Here is a 22,420-nt window from a genome sequence, read left to right as displayed (position 1 = left end):
TCAGGAACGTTTTCTTCCTTAGCTCAGGGCAAGATTAAAGATTAAATGGATAGACTGAGGATGATCACCTGGGGGGTGAAACAGAAAGTGTCTCCAAGGGGCACAAGCCAGTACCACAGCCACGAGCTCAGTATGTCAGAGGAATCCCAAAGGCCAAGATGAACCACAGAAGGATCGGTAGAACCCAGCAGGTCCAGGAGGGGGTGGCCGGGGGCGTCCCCCGCAATCCCGTGTGGGCGACAGAGTGAGACTCCAACTCAAAAAAAAAAAAAAAAAAAAAAAAGATTGTCTGGAAGGGTTATTTTGGCCAAGGTCACCTGCCTTATCTAAAGCTAGGATTCCTCTGTACTTTATTTCCCTATGATATTAATTTGTAATCATAAGCTAATTGTCCTGCATAAATTTCAAGTTCAGATTCCAAATGTGGTCAGTGATAGCTTAAAGAGTCTTTGTTTTTTAAAAATATTATTTGTTCTTGCTAAAAAAATACAAATATATGACTAGAGTCCACAGTTCTAGCAGGAAGGGACATTCTGTAGCCTCGTGATAGGGTGAAATACACAGGCACAAAGACTGTCGAAAGAGTATGTTTATACATGAAACTGGGGGGTTCCACATACTCGGGATATCATGTAAAGATATTCCAAAGGTGTGGAGATTATGCTGAGCTAAATAAGCCCGATCCTGGACATGCGGTCCCTGGAGCAGTCAAATCCACAGAGATAGAAAGTGGATAGAGGTTGTCAGGGCTGGGTGGGGGGTGTCGGGGGCTGCTCAGTGAATATACAATTTGAGTCTGGGAAGATGACCAAGGCTTGAGGATAGAGGTGATGGTTGCAAAACAGTGTGAGTATGCTTAACATGACTGAACGGGACACTACAAACGGTGACAATGGTGAGTTTTATGTGTATGTATTTTACCACATTTAGAAGAAAAGAGACAAGAAAAGTCTCCAACTATTTTGCCAATACAGATTTACTGTGTGCTTGGTTTTTCCTTCCTTCCTTCCTTCCTTCCTTCCTTCCTTCCTTCCTTCCTTCCTTCCTTCCTTCCTTCCTTCCTTCCTTCCTTCCTCTCTCTCACTCTTTTTTTCTTTCTTTCTGAAAGCAAAATTTATTGAGAGGACAGAAAAGCTCCTCCAGCAGGAGAGGACCTAAGGGGATTGCCTGCACTTGTTTTTTATGATGTTTTTTCTCTACTGATAGAGCACATTTTAAAGTACACTGGCATTGTCAGGAATGCCTTTTGCATTTTTTTTTTTTTTTTTTTGAGCCAGTCTCACTCTGTCTGGAGTGCAGTGACACGCTCATGGCCACCACAGCCTTGACCCGCTGGGCTCAGGTGATCCTTCCACCCCAGCCTTCCAAGAGGCTGGAACTTCAGTCGCGCACCACTGTGCCCAGCTAATCTTTTGGTTTTTTTATTGTAGAGGTGAGGTCTTACCAAGTTGCCCAGGCTGGTCTCGAGCCCCTGGGCTCAGGCAATCCTCTCACCTCAGCCTCCCAAAGTGCTGGGATGACAGGTGTGAGCCACCGCACCCAGTTCCCTTCCCACCTTTCAAGGCCCACGCAGGGCACTCTGCTTTCCACTAACAGGAGCTAAGGCTTTGCCTTGTGTGCAGACGGCGTAGCGATGGAGAGGCCAACGTGAAGATGCACACGTACATTTCAAAGAAGTATGCTGTCTCCCCAGGGGAAGTGATGTGTTTGTGAAAGGCATGAATCCTAACTCTCTGGCATCTGAAGGAGCACTTGAAGGATGAGCAGACACCCATGAGGCCTTTGGGGGGTAGGGGGTCCGTCCGGGAAGGTGGAACAGCTTGTGCAAAGTCCAGGGTGGGGCCGGTAATGTAGGCAGGGAGAGGGGGAGGCAGCCGCTCGCATCTGGGCTGCAGGGAAGGGAGGAGCCGCTACCAGCCACAGCCCAGATCATGGAGCCCTGGGGGTTTTCCTACCGCTGCTGTGGGGTCAAGGGAGTATTTTAGCCAACTTGCGCCGACAAAGTTACTCTGATACCAGTGTGGGAATGGGGCTAGACTGGAGAGGAACAGACTGGAGGCAGGAGCAGGCTGCTGGAATTGTGAGGCCAGGAAGATCAGGAGGCCAGAGTTCAGAGGCAATAAGAGTGTGGAGTTGGTAGGACTTTTTGCCCTCCTTTGAATTTTTTTTTTTGAGTCGGGGGTCTCACTCTGTTGCCCAGGCTGGAGCACTCTGACACGATCACAGCTCACTGCAGCCTCAAACTTTGGGCTTAGGTGGTCCTCCTGCCTCAGCCTCCCGAGTAGCTGGGACTATAGGTGCCCGCCACCATACCTGGCTAATTTTTTTTATTTCTTTGTAGAGGCCAGGTCTTGCTATGTTGCCCAGTCTGGTCTTGAACCCCTGGACTCAGGCAATCCTCTCGCACCTCCTCAAATGCTGGAATTACAGCATTTTGAGTTGGAGTCTCACTCCGTCGCCCAGACTGGAGTGCAGTGACATACTCCCGGCCACCGCAGCCTCGAGCCGCTGGGCTCCAGCAAGCCTTCCACCTCAGTCTTCCGAGTAGCCGGAATTACAGGCATGCACTATCACACCCGGCTGATTTTTTTGGATTTATTGTAGAGATGAGGTCTCGCCAAGTTGCCCAGGCAGGTCTCGAACCCGCGGACTCAGGCAATCCACTCACCTTGGCCTCCCAAAGCGCTGGGATTATAGGCTGAGCCACGGAGCCTGGCTCCACCTCTTGGATTTTAACACATACTATCTAGTTACTAGAGGAAAGTCTTGAAAATAAAGACAACACGTGCAACAAGAAACAATTGAGTCACAGTAACTGCTAACGCACACGTCCAGTTGTCTCCTAAGGAGAGTTTGTTAATATTTGAACAAAAACTCTTACCTAAGGTCCTGAAATGCGTCAGCTCTGACAAGGGGCGTCTCCACTGAGTGCTCAAAAAGAGCCCCTTCAGGCCCTAAACAAAAACCACAGGTGTGTGAGCGGCAGATGTGAAACAGGTGGCACCAGGCTAATTAAACACTTTGTCTACATATGGCAGCACGCACAGATTCTGTTCTTGAGCTGCTGAGTGTGTGCAGATGTTTGAGTCACAGAGGCAAAAAAGGTCCACCTGCTTTCTTACTTTTCTGAGGACATCACAGTTTCACTAGGTTAATGTCAACAAGATAACGTTTTTCAAAGCGATTACACATCAGCAGGCTTGTGTGAACACTAGAGAGTAATATTAGCCCTCAAACCGAAAAAGAAAAAAATTCCTGCAGAAAAATCACATATGTCCAAATAGTTTAACTCATAGTAATTGGACTCATTCTAGATTGTGTGTCAAAACCATATCTTGTGCCATTTGTTTCTTGGGCATGACAGTATATTTACAGGAAAATCAAAAATTTTAAATCTTTAAAATGGATCGTCTAATTCCTAGGCATTGGTACTTTCTCAGTTGAATCATTAGTCTGGGAAACTTATGATAGGCAGGGTGCTGTATCAGTTGGGGGTGCTGAGAACACGGGTGAAAGCAACATAGCCTGAGATGCATCCTAGCTTGTTTAATACTCAGACTCTCATGCTACAGGTTATATATTTACCCACGAGGAAACTGAGGAACAGAAAGGGTGCTTAACTTGTCTAGGGTTACACAGCGGAGCAGAGGCAGGCATGTAATTTGAGTTCAGGGCCCACTTAATCCACATACTATAGGGTTTCTCATTCGCAGATGAAGGCATGAAAGAGAGCAGTGCACCAGAAGGACAGGGAAACTCAATTATTCTGAGGGCCATCAGTGGGGAAGAATTACTCTAAGGCACCGGGCAAGACTGTGTCAGAAAATGCGGTGGGTCGGAACCTTACAATGAATAGACGTTTATGCACATCTGAGGGCTCTGGGCCAGGATTTCAAAGAGAGCAGTCAGTAGCCCAGGGACGGGAAAATGTGCTGAGCGTTTAGGAATGGTCGACGATCCAGGTCACTGGAGACGTCGAGGATTCTACATGGAAATATTCATTTTTCTTTCACATTATACCCAAAATATCTTTGATCCTGAATTTTACGAGCATACGCATAGATCTAAGTAGCACCATATACTTGCATATATGCCTATATACACATCATGATTTACTCAGTTGAGTCGGGCTTATTTAGGCCCCATCCCACCCCTAGTTGAGGCCCTGCCGCTGTCTCAAGCCCCACCCTGGCTGAGGCCCTGCCTCTGGCTCAAGCCTCACACCTGGCTTAGGCTCCACCCATGACTTAGGCCCCACCTCTAGTTGAGGCTCCACGCCTGCTGAAGGACCTCCCCTGGCTCAAGCCCCACCCTGGCTTAGGCCCCACCCCTGGCTTAGACCCTTTCCCTAGTTAAGGCTCTGCCCCCGCCTTGGCTCTGCACTATGGCTTCCAAATACTGTGTTTTTCTTGCTGAAGGTTCCACAAGGTTCCCAGGACCATCCTCATGCTGTGCAGACTCTCCTCTTTCAGACATACCGATGGTCCCCGACTTGTGACTGGTTTGTTGAGAGTCAACCCCATTGTAAGTCGAGGAGCATCTGCATCTTTAATCTGCTCTTGTTCTCGTTTTGATATGATACAATAAAAAAAAATTGACCTGGGTAAACGTTTCACAGACACTAGGTTGAGAAGTCCTCATCCTGGGCAAAAGGTCTCGTCAGCAGCCCCTACTAACGCGACAGTTCACAACACCCTCACATTTTCCCCAACGATATTACTAACTTTATTAGCTTCTTTATCATTATAATTACTGCTTTAGTAACATAGTTACTAAATAACATTAGTTATTTTATTTAACTAGGAAGACATGACAAAAACCCACACTAAAAACCCTCATTCAAGAAATAATAGCTATGGCACATAAATCAAAGAGACTTAAATCAGTACAAAACGAAACTTTAAAATTACAAACAGATTTAGCAAGACGATTTACATAGAGACTATAATCAACTGAAATAAAGGAACACACATAAGTGGAGGATAATGTTTCACGAAAATTATATTATAATTCATGTAAATTCTATTCAGAGAAGAAACCGATCCTCATACAAGATACAAGAAGTCACGCCTTCTGAAAACACCACTTAAGCAGACCTAAATGATGATGGAGCCATTATGTAAAGTGGGCTATACTAAGCACTGGAGTTTCCACAATAAACCGTGCCAATCAGATTTTATAGTACAACATCTGGTTTGCCTGAAGTGTAGACATCTTCTGTTGAGTGTACAGAGGGAAATAACCCAGTGATTTATATGATCTGTGTGTCCTCTTTATCTTTTCCATTCCTTCTTGCTTCTCCTGATTTGCAAAATACAGACGGTACCAAAAATGTATACGCATTTTAAGAAAGAAAAAACTGTATTAAAATTGTGATACTCAATATATATGGTAACAAAAGGTGAACACAAGTCACACTTGACTTCTGCAATTACAAGAGGTGCTCAAAGTGACTACCTTCTGCGTCTAGACACTTCTGACGACAGAAAACTAAAATACATAGACAACATCACTTAAAATGTGTATTCATTTTTTTGGCACCCCGGCATAAAAGAAAAGAAAAATATACCTCAAGTCGGCTGTTCATAAGACAAGTAGAGATATGCTAATAGCTTTATACATATGTAGATTTATTGTGGTTTTCATACCATTGTTTGAAGCATGAGAAGTGCTTTGCTCTGAGAAGCCTAGGGTGAGTTTTATAAATCATCAACAGATAATGATTTCTTTCCATAGCTAAGAAAGTAGAAACAAAAGGAATATGGGCCATAAGCTTCTGTGCAATTATTTTCTCCTACTATTTTTATATAAACAAAATGATATGATGTCTGAGAAAAAAATGCCAACACATTTTATTCTTTAAGACATAGTCCTTTTGTAAAACCAACCTAGATATGGCAATATGTTCCATCCAACTGCATAGGCAATTTCTCTTTGAGCACAGTGTCAAATTCCAAATAATACAGAGACAAATCTGTAAACTAAACGTTTGATTGGAAAGTCACAGAACTGTAACTTGGGCTGCATGGTCTTTGTTACGTTCAAAGAACAAAGAGAAAGTTGAGCGTTTCATTAGAAAGAAAAATGCTGGGTCTTGTTTTGAAAGAAAGCCCTAGAGAAGCTTCTGGGGGCTGGCAAACTCTGACTAGTGAGTGGTGGTGGCAGGAAAGACTAGTCTTAGAGTCGTGGCAGGGCCTGTCAGCATTTACTAGGTAAAAGTGGTCACAGGGTTACAGCGGACTGCTTCAGCAGCTGGCTTGAGGAATATTCAGTTCTTGGAGCAGGTGCTCTGTGTCCTGAGAGCTTTTTCCTCTTGGTTCCTAGACTCCAATTTAATTGGGTATGGCAAGAATGACCCAAGTTGTAGGATCAACGTTCGCAACAGTTTCAACTCTTTTTCCCTTAAGAGCTGAAATTATTTTAAAAGTTTCAGTGGTACTATTTTTGCAGGGAAATAGAACTCAATAATTAGTTTTTAAATGCATGTCAATTATTTACCTTCTAGTATGACTGAAATTAGTGATATAGTGACATGTGATTATGGTGATGTACTTACAGGCAGATATGAAATGTATAAACTGACATGTCTTATCCTTAAATAAGAGCAGCAGTTTATTATTGAAATTATAAATGCCCCAATTATATGCTCTTGATTATGTTATTACTATTCGGCTTCAAGGTAAATATTCCTCAGAACCTATTTGCATTTAATAAAATGGGTTTTCCTAAATGGTTTTGTCAAATGATTCTCAGTAAATGAATGTTGATCTTCAATTTAATTGCATTTTTTAATGTTTGCATTCATATTTAAGTATTTCCAACAAAGATTATGTAAAAATATAATTGGTGCAATATCTATTCCCTCTGAAAAATAGAACATATTACTTGAGGAAATATAATCTAAATTTTAGACAGGGAAAGGTTCTACTAAAAGATATCATTATATAAATCATGCACGAAAGGAATCCTGCATAATATAAATTATTTATACAGGAAAGTATAACCAAAAAAGGAAAATAAAACAAAACTCAATCTGATGTTAATTTTTTTCCTAGAATATGTCTCTGAAAAGAGACATCACTTCTACGGTGATTAGTAGTATTTGAATGAACCATTTTTCTCTCTGGATCCTAGGGCGTTTTAGGATGAATGGTACCCATGTGCAGCTCTGTAGCAAGACTGCAGTACAGAATAGACTAAAGTGGTGAAGGTAGTTGGAAGGTGCAGGGGACAGAGCCCAGCAACTACGGAGTTCTTTGGTAGAGCCCAGCAACTGGGTAGCAAATGGCCGCAAGTCATTCCATGGTTTCCAACATGCTGCCATTTCTAGGCCCTTTAAGTTACAGAAATGCACAGAATTCAGAATTAATACTTCTGTTCAAGCAATGGATAATATATACTCAGACATTGGTTAGATTTTTGTGTTTACACTGATAACTATTTGTTAAAACTCATTCCATAGTTCATTGAGTATATATGGATCGATTCAGGCTTTTCAAGTGATGCCAAAACGTCCCATTGTTTTCCCACACTGCCAGACTTCTGCAGAATGTCTGTAGTGCCTCTTGTCTTCGCCATTCTGTAACCACCTTGGACTGCCCTTCGCCTTTAATAATCTGATGAAAAACTATCTCCTTAACATAGCAATGACCTCCATGATGGTAAATCCAAGGACAATTTCTTCATCTTTCCTGGGCCCCAATTCTGGGAACATAATCTCTGCTGGCACTAGGAAAATGGCTGTTGTAATATTCTTCCCATCACACTGTTGTCCCTTCTCACTCTTCATTGGTGGCTACTCTTCCTTTACTTGGCCTCTGGCCAGGCATCTTTCAGAGGCCAGTTGGCTGATGATGCCCACATTTATATCTCTAGTCTAGACTTCCCCTCTGAGCACTCAATAGTTCACATACCCCATAGCTGACATGATGTAGGTGCTTGGCTGTTTCACAGATATCTTCAATTGATGTGTCTGTGAGGGGGAGCCAAAAAACCCAGAATTTATTTATAAAAAATTGTGATTCTTACAAGTTTAAACTTCAGTCATCTTCAAAGTATGGTGGGGAACCCCAAAAAACAAATTGTTTTTTTTAGAGGGTCGCCCCCTTGTAGTACAGGCTTACCCGACTGGGTGAGTATTCTAGGAACCCATCAGCATGCATGTACCAGCTAACATTGTTGTGAGAGGCTGCGTTCAGCTACATGAATTATTTTGGAGATTCTTTCAGCACATTTGCTCATTTCATGAGAGGTGATTTACAAGCTCACCTGCCCACATCATGCTTAGAGTTCAGCAGTTTTTGACCAAAACTGGCATGATCCCCATGCATCACCCTCCCTACTCACCCAGTCTTACCTAGGATGACTTTTTTTGGATTTGTTTCCCCAGATGAAAAAAGACCTCAGAGGAAAATGTTTTGCAGATGTGGAAGAGGTGAAACAAAAGATGGTAGGATAGAGCCAAACAGAGTGGCTCTCACAACATGTGAATGTCTTATATTCCTCACTGAAAATCAGTATATATTTAGTTGTGTTACAAAACAGAAGTCCAACTAAAGACCCCTTACAAAAGAAATACAAGTAATTTAGCACAAGGATAATTTAGGCAGGAAGGGCAACTCAAAGAGGCCAGATCACTGAGGTCCTTTGGGGAATGTTGCAGAGGGAGGTGAAGTTTGGAATTGATGGAACAGTTTTGCAACCAAAGGGGTCTCTCAAGACATGTGCAGAGAGAAAAAGCTGGAGTAAAACATTACTTGGTCTCCACATTCATCAACCTGGATTCACCCAACCTCCAGACTCTTTTATGTGAGATCATGTACATTCTTTCAGTGGAAGCCAGTTTTACCTGGGTCTTTTGTTCCTTTTTTTTTACTTTATTTTTTCCCTTTAGTTTATTTATTGTTTTATTGGTTCAATAGCTTTGGGGTTACAAGTAACTTTTGGTTACACAGATGTATCGAAGGGGGGTGAAGAAGCCTGGGCTTTATGTGTACCTGCCACCCTCACCTATGCACATTGTACCCGACAGGTGATTTTTCCTTCTTCCCTTCCCATCCTCCCCCTTCTGAGTCTCCAGTGTCCATGCTGTTCCTTTTAGCTGAAATACTGTTGATGGAGGAACAAGGCTCATCAGCTGCCCACAGAGCGGCCTCACAGTGTGTTCTGTGCTCTTGGGTGTGTGTTGATGGACACAGTCATCTCCAAGCACCTTCCAGGTGTCTGTCTTCATGTCTTTTTTTGGGACTTAACATCTCCACTTATTTTCACTTCTTCAACTGCTGTACTCTTGGTTCTCCAGGTATGTTTTTGTCCCTGGCTTTATGGATAACACCAGCATTTCTACACCATCACTTTTGACTTTCTATAATCCTGCTTAGCTCTAAGGAAACTGAACTGGGACTATCACTGAATCGTGTTTTTCTCATTAGTGGTGGGAATTGGATACTATTACAAAACCTTGCTTTTAAACTTAATCTTAGGGAATGGACCCAGCCTAGCAAGTTGTTGCCAAGGACCTAAAATACATTTGGGGTAGCCAAACTCACAATTTATCATCTGCCAGAAGCCAGTCTGACAATGGTATAGAGTATTTTTTGAAGACAACATATTTTGTGCTATTCCAATAATATGCTCTGAAACTGGGGTTATTAAAATGATGTTTTATATCTTAACTGTGGCTACTTGAGGACCAATTCTATTTTTTGTGTGGGGTGGTGGGAGGTGACTGCTTAAAGGCCTAGACTGATGATAAACTGAACTGGTGAAATTGTTTGATCTCCATAGATTTCATTTAAAAACTATTCTTCAGTTTCCTAGTTGACTAATGTCTAAACGGAAGCTGTGTAGGAATTAAGGACAGGTTTTCTCTTATTCTTTGAGGAATTAAGATGACAACAATGGCAAGAAAATGCTTCTTTATCTGAGTCAGGATTAGGATTTAGCACAGTCAGGAATTTGGAGTCTTAAATGAAGTGTCATTTCATCCCTTCCCTGAGCCCGAGCTTAGTGTAGCTGTGCAAAAGACCAGAGGGGAGAAAAGTGCAGAAAAGACCCTTAAAAAGAAATACAAGTAATTTAATATGAGGATAATTTAGGCTGGAAGGGCATCTCAAAGAGGCCAGATCACCGAGGTTTTTTTGGAATGTTGCAGAAGGAGGTGATGTTTGGAATTGATGGAACAGTTTTGCAACCAAAGGGGACTCTCAAGACATTTGCAGAGAGAAAAAGCTGGAGTAAAACATTACTTGGTCTCCACCCAACCTCCAGGTTCTTTTATCTGAGATCATGTACGTCCTTACAGTGGAAGCCAGTTTTACCTGGGTCTTTTGTTCCTTTTATTTTTTTACTTTATTTTTTCTCTCTTATTTATTTATTATTTTATTAGTTCAATAGCTTTGGGGGTACCAAGCTGGCTCTGTCTCTTCCCCTGTGGCTCCTCCTTCCTTGGCCGTCAACTGCTGCTGCTTTTCTGGTCTGAGAAACGCCAAAGGCTACTTGGAGTCAAACCACTTAAAACGGAACCCAACTGTTATCGTAAGCAATGGAGAAAAGTTTGAACGGGAATTTGTCTTGAAACTTTTAAGTTTATAAAAGCGTCCATATCATATTTTGTATTTAGCAAAAACATAGTCATAATTCTAATGGCTATTAAATTATATGAAATAAAGGATACATCAAGGAGTTTTTGGTGAATTTTTTCCAACACAGTTGGAGGTATGTGATGGCTTTATTTAGTTTTCTATTTCTATGTGACAAGTTATGACAAACTTAACTGCTTGAAACAATACCCATTTGTCTGCTGGCAGTTCCGTAGGCCCAAAGTCCTACCCAGTGAAGCTGGTGGAGGTTTGTGCTCGTGGTATTCTGGGTATCAGCCAGGTGGGGCTTTCATCTAGAAGCTCAAGGCAAGAATCCGCTTCCCAGCTTACTCAGGGTAAGTAGGAATCAGTTTCTTGCAGGTGTAAGACTGAGGCTCTGGTCCTTGCCGTCAACCTCACTTTCTAGATGCTCCCACTTTTTGTTACATAGCACCTCCATTGTCCTACAACAGAGCAGTGAGTTTTTCTTGCTCTTCAAATTTCTCTGACTTCTACTTCTGCTACCAGCCAGGTTAAACTCTCTGTTTACAGGGGGTGCCCCCCCAAAAAAGTATACACATTTTAAGAGATATGATCTATATATTATTTTTTGAAGTTGAATTAAATTACAGTAGCAATGTATAGTATGACATTCATACAACCATGCCTCTGCCATTTTCTTTGACTGTCCTGCCTGTCGCATGGTGACGCTGGCATTCATTGGATGAATGACATCTTTTGAGCAAACGTCATACTTCGAATGCGTATACTTCTTTTTTGCACCCCCTGTATAAGGGGCTCATGTGACTAACTTAGGCTACCTAAATTATCTTCTGGCCATATAAATACATAATCATGGGAGTGACATCTCATTATATTCACAGATTCCACCCACACTGGGGGGGGCGTAGTTACACAAGGGCAAAGGTCACTGGGGAGCATCCTTGGAATTCTGCCGGCCACAGTGGCATAATGGGGCATTGTTTACTCAGTGTTGCACATTGGCAATAAGACCATAACATAGGAGTCCTCCCTTATCTGAGGCTTTCCCTTCCACGATTTCAGTTACCCTTGGTCCTCCACAGTCTGGAATTACTAAATGGAAAATTACCAAACGATCCATAAGTTTGATAATTATCAAACGATCCATAAGTTTTCAACATGCCGTCACGATGCTTGCAACACCCACTTCCCTCTGTTGCATCACATAGGCATTTTATCACGTCACAACATCACCAGACGAAGGTACCATAGAATAAGGTATTTTGAGAACGAGATCACAGTTCTTATGATTTTTATTCCAGTACATTGCTATAATTATTCTATTATAATTATTACACTATATTATTATAATTATTCTATTTTATTACCAGCTATTGTTGTTAGTCTTTTACTTTGCCTAATTTATAAATTAAATGCTATAATAGATAAGTATTAGGAAGAAAACATAATATAGTATATATGGGGTTTAGTACTATCCATGTTTTAGACATCCATTGGGAATCTAGGAATGTATCCTCTGCAGATGAGGAGAGACAACAGTGGTCAAAGCAAGGGCTTAGGTCAGGCATCCTCAGGGTGAGTACCACTCTTGCGATGGCAAGATGATGGATGTTTGACAGGACTATTGTGCCATCATCATGCCTGATGTTCCCTTCTTCGGTTGCTGGCACTCTCACATTCCTGACCTTTTGTTAGTGGCTTTGCCAGCAATTCCGGTATTTCTCTTGACCATTATTATGATGTTACTTTTTGAAACCCTGCATCTTTTGCAAGACTTGCAGTTGAACGTCACCGTTGATTCGTGTTTGCTTTGTTGAATTCTGTGTGCTACTCCGGCAAGCAGTGAGAGATCAGTGGCTACAGATCTTTGTAGCTGAAGCAGCGAGGGGTGAGATATGCCCTCAGGGCCGTGCTCATTCAGTGGGGCCACTGAAATTGGGACTCAGGCTGGTTCTCAGAAAGTGATTCATTGTTATTTTGAGCAACTGTCCACTAATATCCATCATGCTCTGCACTCTGTGTAGAATGATCATCCTCGTGTGGTCTTCCTGATGGACTTCCATCCTTCTAGGACCAGCTCAAATGTCTCTTTCTTCAAATGTCTCTCTTCCCACCCAACTTTGGCCGAAGAGAGTCCCTCCTCCAGGCGCCCCTCTAACCCTTTGCCCAAACATCCTTAGCTGATGGCATCCCACAAATTAATGTGTGTCCCATCCCCCCGCCAACACGTGACCATCATGTCAAAGGGCGCGTGTCTTCATTATTTTGTACTGTGAGTATTTAGCTTAAATACTGACACATAGTCAACATGAAGTCAATGTTAATAGATTCCAGAGAAACGCTATACATTTAAGGTAGAACAGAGGGTCTACGCTGCACCCCAGGGCACTTCTGGCATTGTCTAAAGACATTTCTGGTTGTCACAACTGGTGGGGTGGGGATACTTTTGATCCTGTGAGTGAAGGCCAGGCATGCTGCTAAACATTCTGCAATGCACAGGACAGTCCCTTAACCCCCTACCAAAAACTCGATCCAGCCCATTTTTTTTTTTGAGTCAGGCTTTCACTCTGTTGCCCAGGCTGGAATGCAATGGCACAATCACAGCTCACCATAACCATGGGCTCAGGTGAGCCTTCTGCCTCAGCCTCCCAAGTAGCTGGTACTACAGGTGTGTGTCACCACACCTGGCTAATTTTTTTATTTATTGTAAAGACAAGGTCTTGCCACGTTGCTCAGGCTGGTCTTGAACTTCTGGGCTCAAGCAGTTCTCCCACTTCAGCCTCCCAAAGTGCTGGGATTACAAGCATGAGCCACCACGCCTGGCCCCAAAATATTAATGTTAAGGTTAAGAAAGCCAGAGTTATATAATAGAGAGAGAGAGAGATAGGCCTTGGATGGAAAGACAGAATGAAAAACAGTCAGAACTGTGGAATTCTTTGGTTTATTCAATCACAAAATTTTGGGAAGCCGGGAACATACTGGAAAGCTGAGAAGCGTGAAGGTCTGGCTAAAATGGTAGTGTTCATACACTCGCTGCTCACGGGCTCCCTGGCAATACGAACTCCAAATTATGACAAAACAGCAAGCGCAGTACACAGTCGTTAGAGGTGGGAGTATATTTGCTCTAGTTTCACAGGAGAGAAGGAGTTTGGGAAAAATGTTTGCCTCAGACAAGGAAAAAAAAAGTAGGAAAGAGAAGACTATGACCTGTCTTTAAAAAGGATAACTTGGACATATATGCTAGAGGGAGCATCTAGGTGTGGCTGATCTGCTGTTTCTCCTGCTGTCTCTAATCAAGATAGTGTGGGGCGATGGTTCTCAAAGCCTGGTCCCCAGAGCTGTGGCATCAGCACCACCTGGAAACTTGTTAGATGCGCAGAGTCTCATAACAAAAACATGGAGCCAACACTGCTGCCCATCAAAACTGGACTGGATAAAAAAGATGTGGTCCATATACCCAATGGAGTATTATGCAGCCATAAAGAACCATAAAGAACAAAATCGTGGACTTTGCAGCAAATTGGTTGGAGTTGGAGACCATCGTACTTAGCAATCTATCCCAGAAGCAAAGAACCGAATATTGAATGTTCTCACTCATAAGTGGGACCTGAACATTAATCACATCAGCACAAGGGGGCATTGGCAGTTGCTGGACACTGGGCGGGGGGGCAGGTAGCATCACAAACTTCAACTACACACAACCTGCTTGTGTAGTTAATCCTGACTTATACCCCACGTATCTACAATAAAATAAAATGAGATGAAATATTTTTTAAAATGTAAATTCTCAAGTTTCATTTCAGATCTACCAAATCAGAAACTCTTGGGGTGAAGCCCAGCAATGTGATGCATGCAGGTAATAAATAATTTAGTTGCCTATTAACTTTTCTCAACTGTTTCACGACTTGATGTCAGAGCCTGGAAGGAGTCCTGGGCAAAGGAAAAGTTCACTTTCTTGATTCTGGATGGCTGGAGTTTGAAATGATCTGAACTGTCACTTAGACTGTTTCCCTATAGATCTTATAGTCCTACAGTGCAGTAATACTCACCAAGAACTCTGCTGTCCTGTGCCACACATTGATCTATTTAATCCAGCAATGGTAGCACAGTAGATATTATCACTTCATTTTTAAAAGTGAACAAACATCCAACAGGGACTCAAGTATCTTGCCTGAGACCGTGCCAGTTGTAGTTGTGAAGGCAGAAAGAGAATCTAGGTCTACAAGGCCCATACGTCTACACTACACAACGGTGGGTTTCCAATGCCCAAGGCACGTCATGAAGCGATGATCAATTTCCTTTCATTACATTTCCTAGTGTCCTTTGCTGCAGTAAGAAAACCAGAGACACTACTGCCTTAGAGTATGCTGCAATATTAGGCTATATTTTTATAGCTTTTTGTTAGGAATTATATATTACATAAAACCTTGTATTAGGGGGTGAGTCTAGTTCCTAAGCCAGGAAACCTCATTTCTTTTTTATTTGAGAGTATTGGTAATATTGTGTGAGAGAGTATCTTGACTATTGGTTTTCAGAATAGCACAGAAACATACTAGAATAGATTTAACACGTCTGATTGTTTCTGTCTTTTAGTCTTTACAGAAGCTCAGCAAGTGAACCTGGAATATGTTCTGAAACATTTTTTAACGAAATTTTTTCGTTCTCAGTCCTAAAAATGAGTCCTATGAGAACCCTGTTCAACATTTAGTTCAACAAGGGAAAAGTTTTTTTTTTCCTGTAGAAATACAGGAAGTACAAGTACCTGATAGGATGGGAATACATTAAACCTGGAAAACAGACAGTGTGTGGATGATAGAGAAATATGACAAGACTTTGGGTTACTCCAGTTGGAAGGAACAAAAATAACAATATGGCCGAAGAAAAGAGTGGGCAAAGATTTGTGGTCTCATCCTTCTAAGAGAGTATCCGAGAACTGCCAACAGACACACCACAAAGAAAAGTCAACACATTCAAACTCCCTTTTCTTATCTGCCTGAAAGGCTCCAGAGTCAGCGCGCCAATTGTACAATGTGCTTTTGCAGAAGTGTACTCCGTGGGATATTATTTTTCTCGAGTTACTACATACCTGTTACTCGAAGTCTATCTGTTCCAACCACAACTTCCTTCTCATCCACAGTAAAGAGTGGCTTGCCATCTTTGGAGTTGATCTGAAACTGTTGACTCTGGGCTTCTACCATTTTGGGACCTGAAGGATTAGTTCAAACAGTTTATTATCTGTTTATTATAAAGTGTTTACTATAAGCAGCATCAACATTTCTATTTTTTTTGTTGTTTGTGTTTGCTTTTTTTAAGAGTTGGAGTCTCACTGTGTTGCCCAGGTGGAGTACAGTGGCACACTCATAGCCACTCCAGCGTCGACCTGCTGGGCCCTGGCAATCCTTCTACCTCGGCCTTCCAAGTAGCCAGAACTACTGGCTTGCGCTACCACACCTGGCTTATTTTTTATTTATTGTAGAGACAAGGAACATCTCCATTTTTACACATGCCATGTCACCCAGCAGTACCAAATACTTAAACATTTGGAACAATAGTTTTATTGCTTCTATGATTAAACTTTGCAAATTTTAAGCCTAAATCTATTGTATTATTCAAATTAATTTATGTCAAACATATATTAATCCATATCAAGTGTATGTGCAAATAATTATTTATGAGTTTATACTTGAAGATTTACAAAACTTGCCCCAAATAGTATAATACTCTTATTCATAATCAAACTTGTATTCTTTTGGTTATTAACCAGCTAAAGATTTTGCATTTCAAAATGTGAGATTTGTGAAGGATTATCTTACAAATAGCCCTCTTTTTCTTCTCCTCTCTTCCCTTCCCTTCCCTTTGAGTCAGTATCTCACTCTGTCGCCCAGGCTGGGATACAGTGACATGCTCACAGATACCACAGCCCCAACCTGCTGGGCTCAGGCGATCCTTCTGCCTCAGCCTCCAGAGTAGCTGGACCCACAGGCGTGTGCCACCATGCCCGGCTAATTTTTTGATTTATTGTAGAGATGGTCTCGCCAAGTTACCCAGGCGGGTCTCGAACCTGTGAACTCAGGCAATCCTCTCGCCTCTGCCTCCCAAAGTGCTGTGATTACAGTCGTGAGCCACCGCCCCTAGCTTAAATAGCTCACTTTAGTGGTCCACGTTAATCCAGAAACTGAATCCTATTTTGAATCTCTTCTCTGCCGCAATTCCTAGGAAACATCCTCACCTCTTCCTCCATAGGGAAAGCAGACCCCACTGTGGGAGAACACCCTCACGTGTTTACCCCTTACTTTCCCCTAAGAATTCTTGTCTTCATCATGTGATCTTTCCTTCTACTTGCCTCCATGCTTAATCCCTTCTCTTGAGCTCTGGAACCACCCTCTCCAGTTCATTAATGTATTCAGTAAGTGTTTAATGGGTGCCTACTCTGTGCCAGGTCCTGGAACCCTGTGCCCTGTGGGGCTGCAAGATCGTGTTCAATGTCTTCTTCTCTTATACACTCAGTTGTGAACATACCCCAGGTATTCATCACGCGGGCCTCCTAATTTCTCTTTGTTTTTCCGATCCCTCTAATCTGGACAGCTTCACAGATGATTCTCTTTAGAGCACAGCTTTCACCATCTGCTTAAGAAGCTATAAGAATTCCCTAACTTGTTTATGTTAGCTTTGTATTCTTATCTATAGAAGTAAGTTAATTGAGAAAATAAGTCATATATTATGACTTTTGTGTGTGTTTCTGTCCCCCTCATAGTACTCGTCAAAATTGTTGGGTACCTGATAGAAATGAAATAAAAATTTTCACTTAGCAGCTCATTGATCAGTTTGGAACACGGTCACCAAAGTATTCTTACATACTTGTATTAATTTATACTTTGAAACCCTCCAATGAGTCTTCATTTAAATAAATTCTTTTGATGAGAGTGACAGTTATAAAATGAATTTCGCTTTTCACTCTATGTCTTTTTTGTGTGTGTTTTTAAAAAAGTCCCACTACTTTTTGATAATTTAATGTTATTTTTCCTCTATGAGACTTAGGGTCTCTATCTCTTTTGGGTCACTGATAATCTTTATGTATTTATTATATAAACACCGATTTGCATTTAATGGTGAATACGAAGTTATCTGACTTTAAAATTGAGACCAAAAAAAAAAAAAAACCCAAAACAAACCAGAATCATTTCTCTGGAGACAGTTCACTGTCTTCCTCATTGCAGGTTCATATAACAGTCCCAGGAGTCTGTATTGAGTACACATGATGACGCTGACAATTTTTTTTCTGTAGCTATGATTTAATATACACTGAAAAAATATTCAACAAATGAGTTTACCTACATAGGACGTAGGAGTTGCAAAGCCATATAACCTTTACCCAAACCAAAGAAAATGCAGGAAAGTAAGTCTATTTTATTCAACACAAATGGACAGATCCCTGCTAAGAATATTCAGGGGGGATCTCCCTCTGAATATATACAGGGGATATACAGGGGGTGCCACAAAATGTATATCGATTTCAAGTATGACGTTCGCTCAAAAGATGGCATTTATCCAATGAATGCTAGCATCACCCTGCGACAAAGCAGGACAGTCATTGAAAATGGTAGAAACGGGGTTGAATGAACATCATACTGCACATTGCTACCATAATAAAATTCAACTTCGACAATCAAAATTCAAATTCAACAATCTCTTAAAGTGTGCATACATCTTTTTGGTACCCCCTGTATACACGTGTGAGATGTAGACCACAGCTTGGAGGAATGTGTGGTCTCCTAAACATAAAAGCAGACAAGCCTGGTGTCGGGGCAGCATAATGAACCCAGGGCTGCCAGCCTGAGAGAGTCCTGACGAATCCACAGCCTGTGCCAAAGTCAGGAGTGGCATCCTGGGAAGACAATGTCTGAGGTGACCTTGAGGCTTCCAGGGAAGGGAGGACTAGGTGCTCCAGGTGAGAGGAACTCCTGAGTGAAGGCATGAGGGAGAAACTCCCATCTCTGTTTTATTTTTTTTAAATGCAGACCCTGAATGTTTAAATTTAAACATGCCTTCCACTGCAGAGGAGGTTGTGCTGTTCTCTGGGTGATAACAAGCCCATAATTGCAGAGTTTGTAATTAATCTTTTAACTTTTATTAATATTCTACCAGGTTTTATAACCTAGCTGGACGCTGATTAAAACTGAGGAAGTAATCATCTTTTGCAGTAAGATCTTTAAGAAATAAAATTCAAATTCTACCTTGTTGATAAGGAAAGTGCTATTTGTACAATACGGTTTTTAATGAAAGGCTTTGGCACAAAGAAAAAACATTAATGGTTTTGTGATCTGATTAATTAAGTTTGTGAAATTAGCTTCGGGGTTTTTCTAGTGAAAATACCATCAAATTCTTCCTTGCATACAATACATCACATGAGCAACTGTTTCCCCCCCCCTTGTGATATCTTTAATTTGAAATTACATCATTTAAAAACAAGTATCAAAAGGACCTTTAAAAAAAGGAAACGCACCAGGCACAGTGGCTCACGCCTGTAACCCCAGCAATTGGGAGACCAAGGTGAGAGGATTGCCTGGGCAACTCAATGAGAACAGCCTGGGCAACTCAGCGAGACCTCGTCTCTGCAAAAAAAGTAAAAAATTAGCCAGGCATGGTGGTGCACACCTGTAGTCCTAGCTACTTGGGAGGCTGAGGTGGAAGGATCACCTGAGCCCAGCAGGTCGAGGCTGCAGTGGCTGTGACTGTGCCACCGCACTCCAGCCTGGGCAACAGAGTGAGATTCTGACTCCAATAGATAAATAAATACATAAAAAATAAAAAGAAAGAAAAACAAAAAAAGAAAAGGAAGCGTATATCCCGCTACTGCAAATGTGGTATCACAGAGAAAGCACTGGACTGGAAGAACAAAAATACGGTTCAGCTGGTTCTACTGCTTTTTTTGGTGCAATCTTGTACGGTCTAGTTCTACATTTTTGTACAATAATATTTTGATTTTTTTTAATAGAGATGACGTCGCACTATGTTGCTCAGGCTGGTCTTGAAACCCCCGGGCTCAAGCAATCCTCTCACCTCAGCTTCCCAAAGTGCTGGAATTACAAGTGTGAGTCACTGCACCTGGCTGAGTTCTACTTTTTAAGCCTGGCATTAAGGACACTTACCTGTGTCAAAAAAAAATAAAACAGAGACCAAGCTTGAGAATTCCCTGAGCAGGAAAAGTTAGTTATGCTTCGCCAGTGAAACTCATGTTGTTGCAGCAAAAGCTTCTGATGATCAGAGATGAAACTGAAGTCACCTCCCCAAAATGGTGTGAGATGATCACTCTTCACCAATCCTTTGCTTTCTGGAAACCCCTCGTTGTAGTAACCAGTCACTGTAAAAGGTTACACAACTTCCTCATTTCTGCTTTGTGAGTATAAGCCGTGCCTCTGAGCTTCCTCTTACCACTTCTGGTTTGAGGTCTGGTTTGAGAACTTATATTTATTTGTTGATTTTTGTACACACAAAAAATTTTAACTTGATTTACTGTTGACACCTGTGTCACCTGACTCGGTTCTTTAGGCCAATGTGTCCCATCCAGACACCAAGAGTTCATGGACCTACAACAACCAGGCAAGGGCCCACTGCTGTCCACAGACCCCGCCGGGAAGGAATCTCCCTTTTTAAAAAAATCCCCCTGAGCCCGCGGGTTCGAGACCCGCCTGGGCAGCGAGACCTCATCTCTACAATAAATCAAAAAATCAGCCGGGCGTGGTAGCGCATGCCTGTAATTCCGGCTGCTGGGAAGGCTGAGGTGGAAGGATCGCCAGAGTCCAGCAGGTCGAGGCTGCGGTGGCCGGGGGAGCAGCTGCTGCACTCCAGTCTGGGCGACAGGGTGAGACTCCAACTCAAAAAAAAAAAAATCCCTGGCCTGTTTGGTAGAAGCCCTGCCATCTGTCTTGGCTGCTAAACCTTGACTCTGTGTCCCATTCGCAATCCCCTCCAGACCAAAAGTCCTGTAAGGTCATGGCTCCCCCTTGGACTTGAACTTCTTTCTAATTACGATCACCCTGGGCAGGCCTCGCGCCCCATCTCAGCTCTTGTGGCCTCATTCTACGTTCAGGCTGGTTACGTCTCATCCTAGATAGGCTTTTTTTTTTTTTGATTTGGAGTCTCACTCTGTCACCCAGACTGGAGTGCAGCGGCCGCTCCTGGCCACCGCAGCCTCGACCTGCTGGGCTCCGGCGATCCTTCCGCCTCAGCCTTCCGAGTAGCTGGAATTACAGGCGCACGCTACCATACCTGGCTGATTTTTTGATTTATTGTAGAGATGAGTTCTCGCCAAGTTGCCCCGGTGGGTCTCGAACCCGCGGGCTCAGGCAATCCACTCACCTCAGCCCCCCAAAGGCGCGGGATTACAGGCTGAGCCACCGAGCCCGGCTCTTAGACAGCCTTATATTCACTCTTTCATTCATTTATTCAACAAACAGTTATTGAAAAACTTACTAAACATAGGAGGGTAGCCTGAATTAAGAATTGTAGGTTCAAGCGCTGTGGCTCATGCCTGTAATCCCAGCACTTTTAGAGGCTGAGGCAGGAGGATTATTTGAACCCAGGAGTTCAAGCCCACCCTGGAAAACACAGTGAGACCTCGTCTCTATAGAAAATTTTTTTTTTTTTTGAGTTGGAGCCTCACTCTGTCGCCCAGACTGGAGTGCAGTGGCCGCTCCCGGCCACCGCAGCCTCGACCTGCTGGGCTCCGGCGATCCTTCCGCCTCAGCCTTCCGAGTAGCTGGAACTACAGGCGCGTGCTACCACGCCTGGCTGATTTTTTTGGTTTATTGTAGAGATGAGGTCTTGCCAAATTGCCCAGGTGGGTCTCGAACCCGCGGGCTCAGGCAATCCACCCACCTCAGTCTCCCAAGGCGCGGGATTACAGGCTGAGCCATTGAGCCCGGCTGTTTGAAACTTTAGCAGAAAAAACAGTGTAACTGTTTAGCACTAGTGATGGGTCCCATTTATGCATGGGGCTGTGATGAAGACAGACTCACCCACTTTTAATCTGCCAGTGACCTCCCCTTCGGAGTTGCGGGCATTCACTGTCACATTCTGAGTTGACTGCAGGAGCAGTGATGAGTCCTAGAAAGAGGTTTACAGAATGAGCAAAATACAGAGTGTTTGCAAAGATCACATCTTCATTTTTCATGCAAATTTAGGACTTGTGTAATATTACTTATTTATGGTCACAAATCCTGGGGTCCTGTAAATTTATAGCTAAAGTTATTTAAAAGTTCTGCATTAGGGCAAAACTCTCAGGTCCCCTCCCACTCTGGGAGCTTTTCTGTCCTCTCAATAAGTCTTGCTTTTAAAAAAAAAAGTCTCAAATTATATTATGTTAAGGGAGTAAATGTATCAACGTTTTTTCCCACATAAAATATAATAATTCAGCCAGGCTCGGTGGCTCAGCCTATAATCCCGTGCCTTTGGGAGGCTGAGGTGAGTGGATTGCTTGAGCCTGCGGGTTCGAGACCCGCCTGGGCAGCGAGACCTCATCTCTACAATAAATCAAAAAATCAGCCGGGCGTGGTAGCGCATGCCTGTAATTCCGGCTACTTGGAAGGCTGAGGCGGAAGGATTGCTGGAGCCCAGCGGGTCGAGGCCACGGTGACCAGGAGCGGCCACTGCACTCCAGTCTGGGCGACAGAGTGAGACTCCAACTCAAAATAATAATAATAATAATAATTCCATAGGTTTACAATGCTTGAAAGTCAGTTCTAATACAATCCAGTTTTTGTTAGTGACTTTTCTTTTCCAAGGAATTAAAGTTCCACCTTTTTGTTGTTGTTATTTATGCCCAGGACATTATATAC

The 22,420-nt window shown here is 42.6% G+C and overlaps 1 protein-coding gene across 1 annotated transcript in view; it reads right to left on the bottom strand.

Moving 5' to 3' along the window:
- SGCG (sarcoglycan gamma) overlaps window positions 1–22,420 on the bottom strand; it is an 88,601-nt gene that overhangs the window by 7,823 nt on the left and 58,358 nt on the right. Inside the window, exons 5-7 of the mRNA XM_021706804.1 lie at window positions 21,602–21,689; window positions 15,670–15,789; window positions 2,882–2,954 (exon numbers count right to left, since the gene is read on the bottom strand). Coding sequence (XP_021562479.1) covers window positions 2,882–2,954; window positions 15,670–15,789; window positions 21,602–21,689 — 281 coding nt within the window. The remainder of the gene's footprint in view (window positions 1–2,881; window positions 2,955–15,669; window positions 15,790–21,601; window positions 21,690–22,420) is intronic.

The sequence above is a fragment of the Carlito syrichta genome, unplaced genomic scaffold, assembly GCF_000164805.1.
Source record: "Carlito syrichta isolate Samal-C Ts95f unplaced genomic scaffold, Tarsius_syrichta-2.0.1 Scaffold316024, whole genome shotgun sequence".
NCBI lineage: Eukaryota > Metazoa > Chordata > Mammalia > Primates > Tarsiidae > Carlito > Carlito syrichta.
This window is presented reverse-complemented; position numbering and strand designations above follow the sequence as displayed.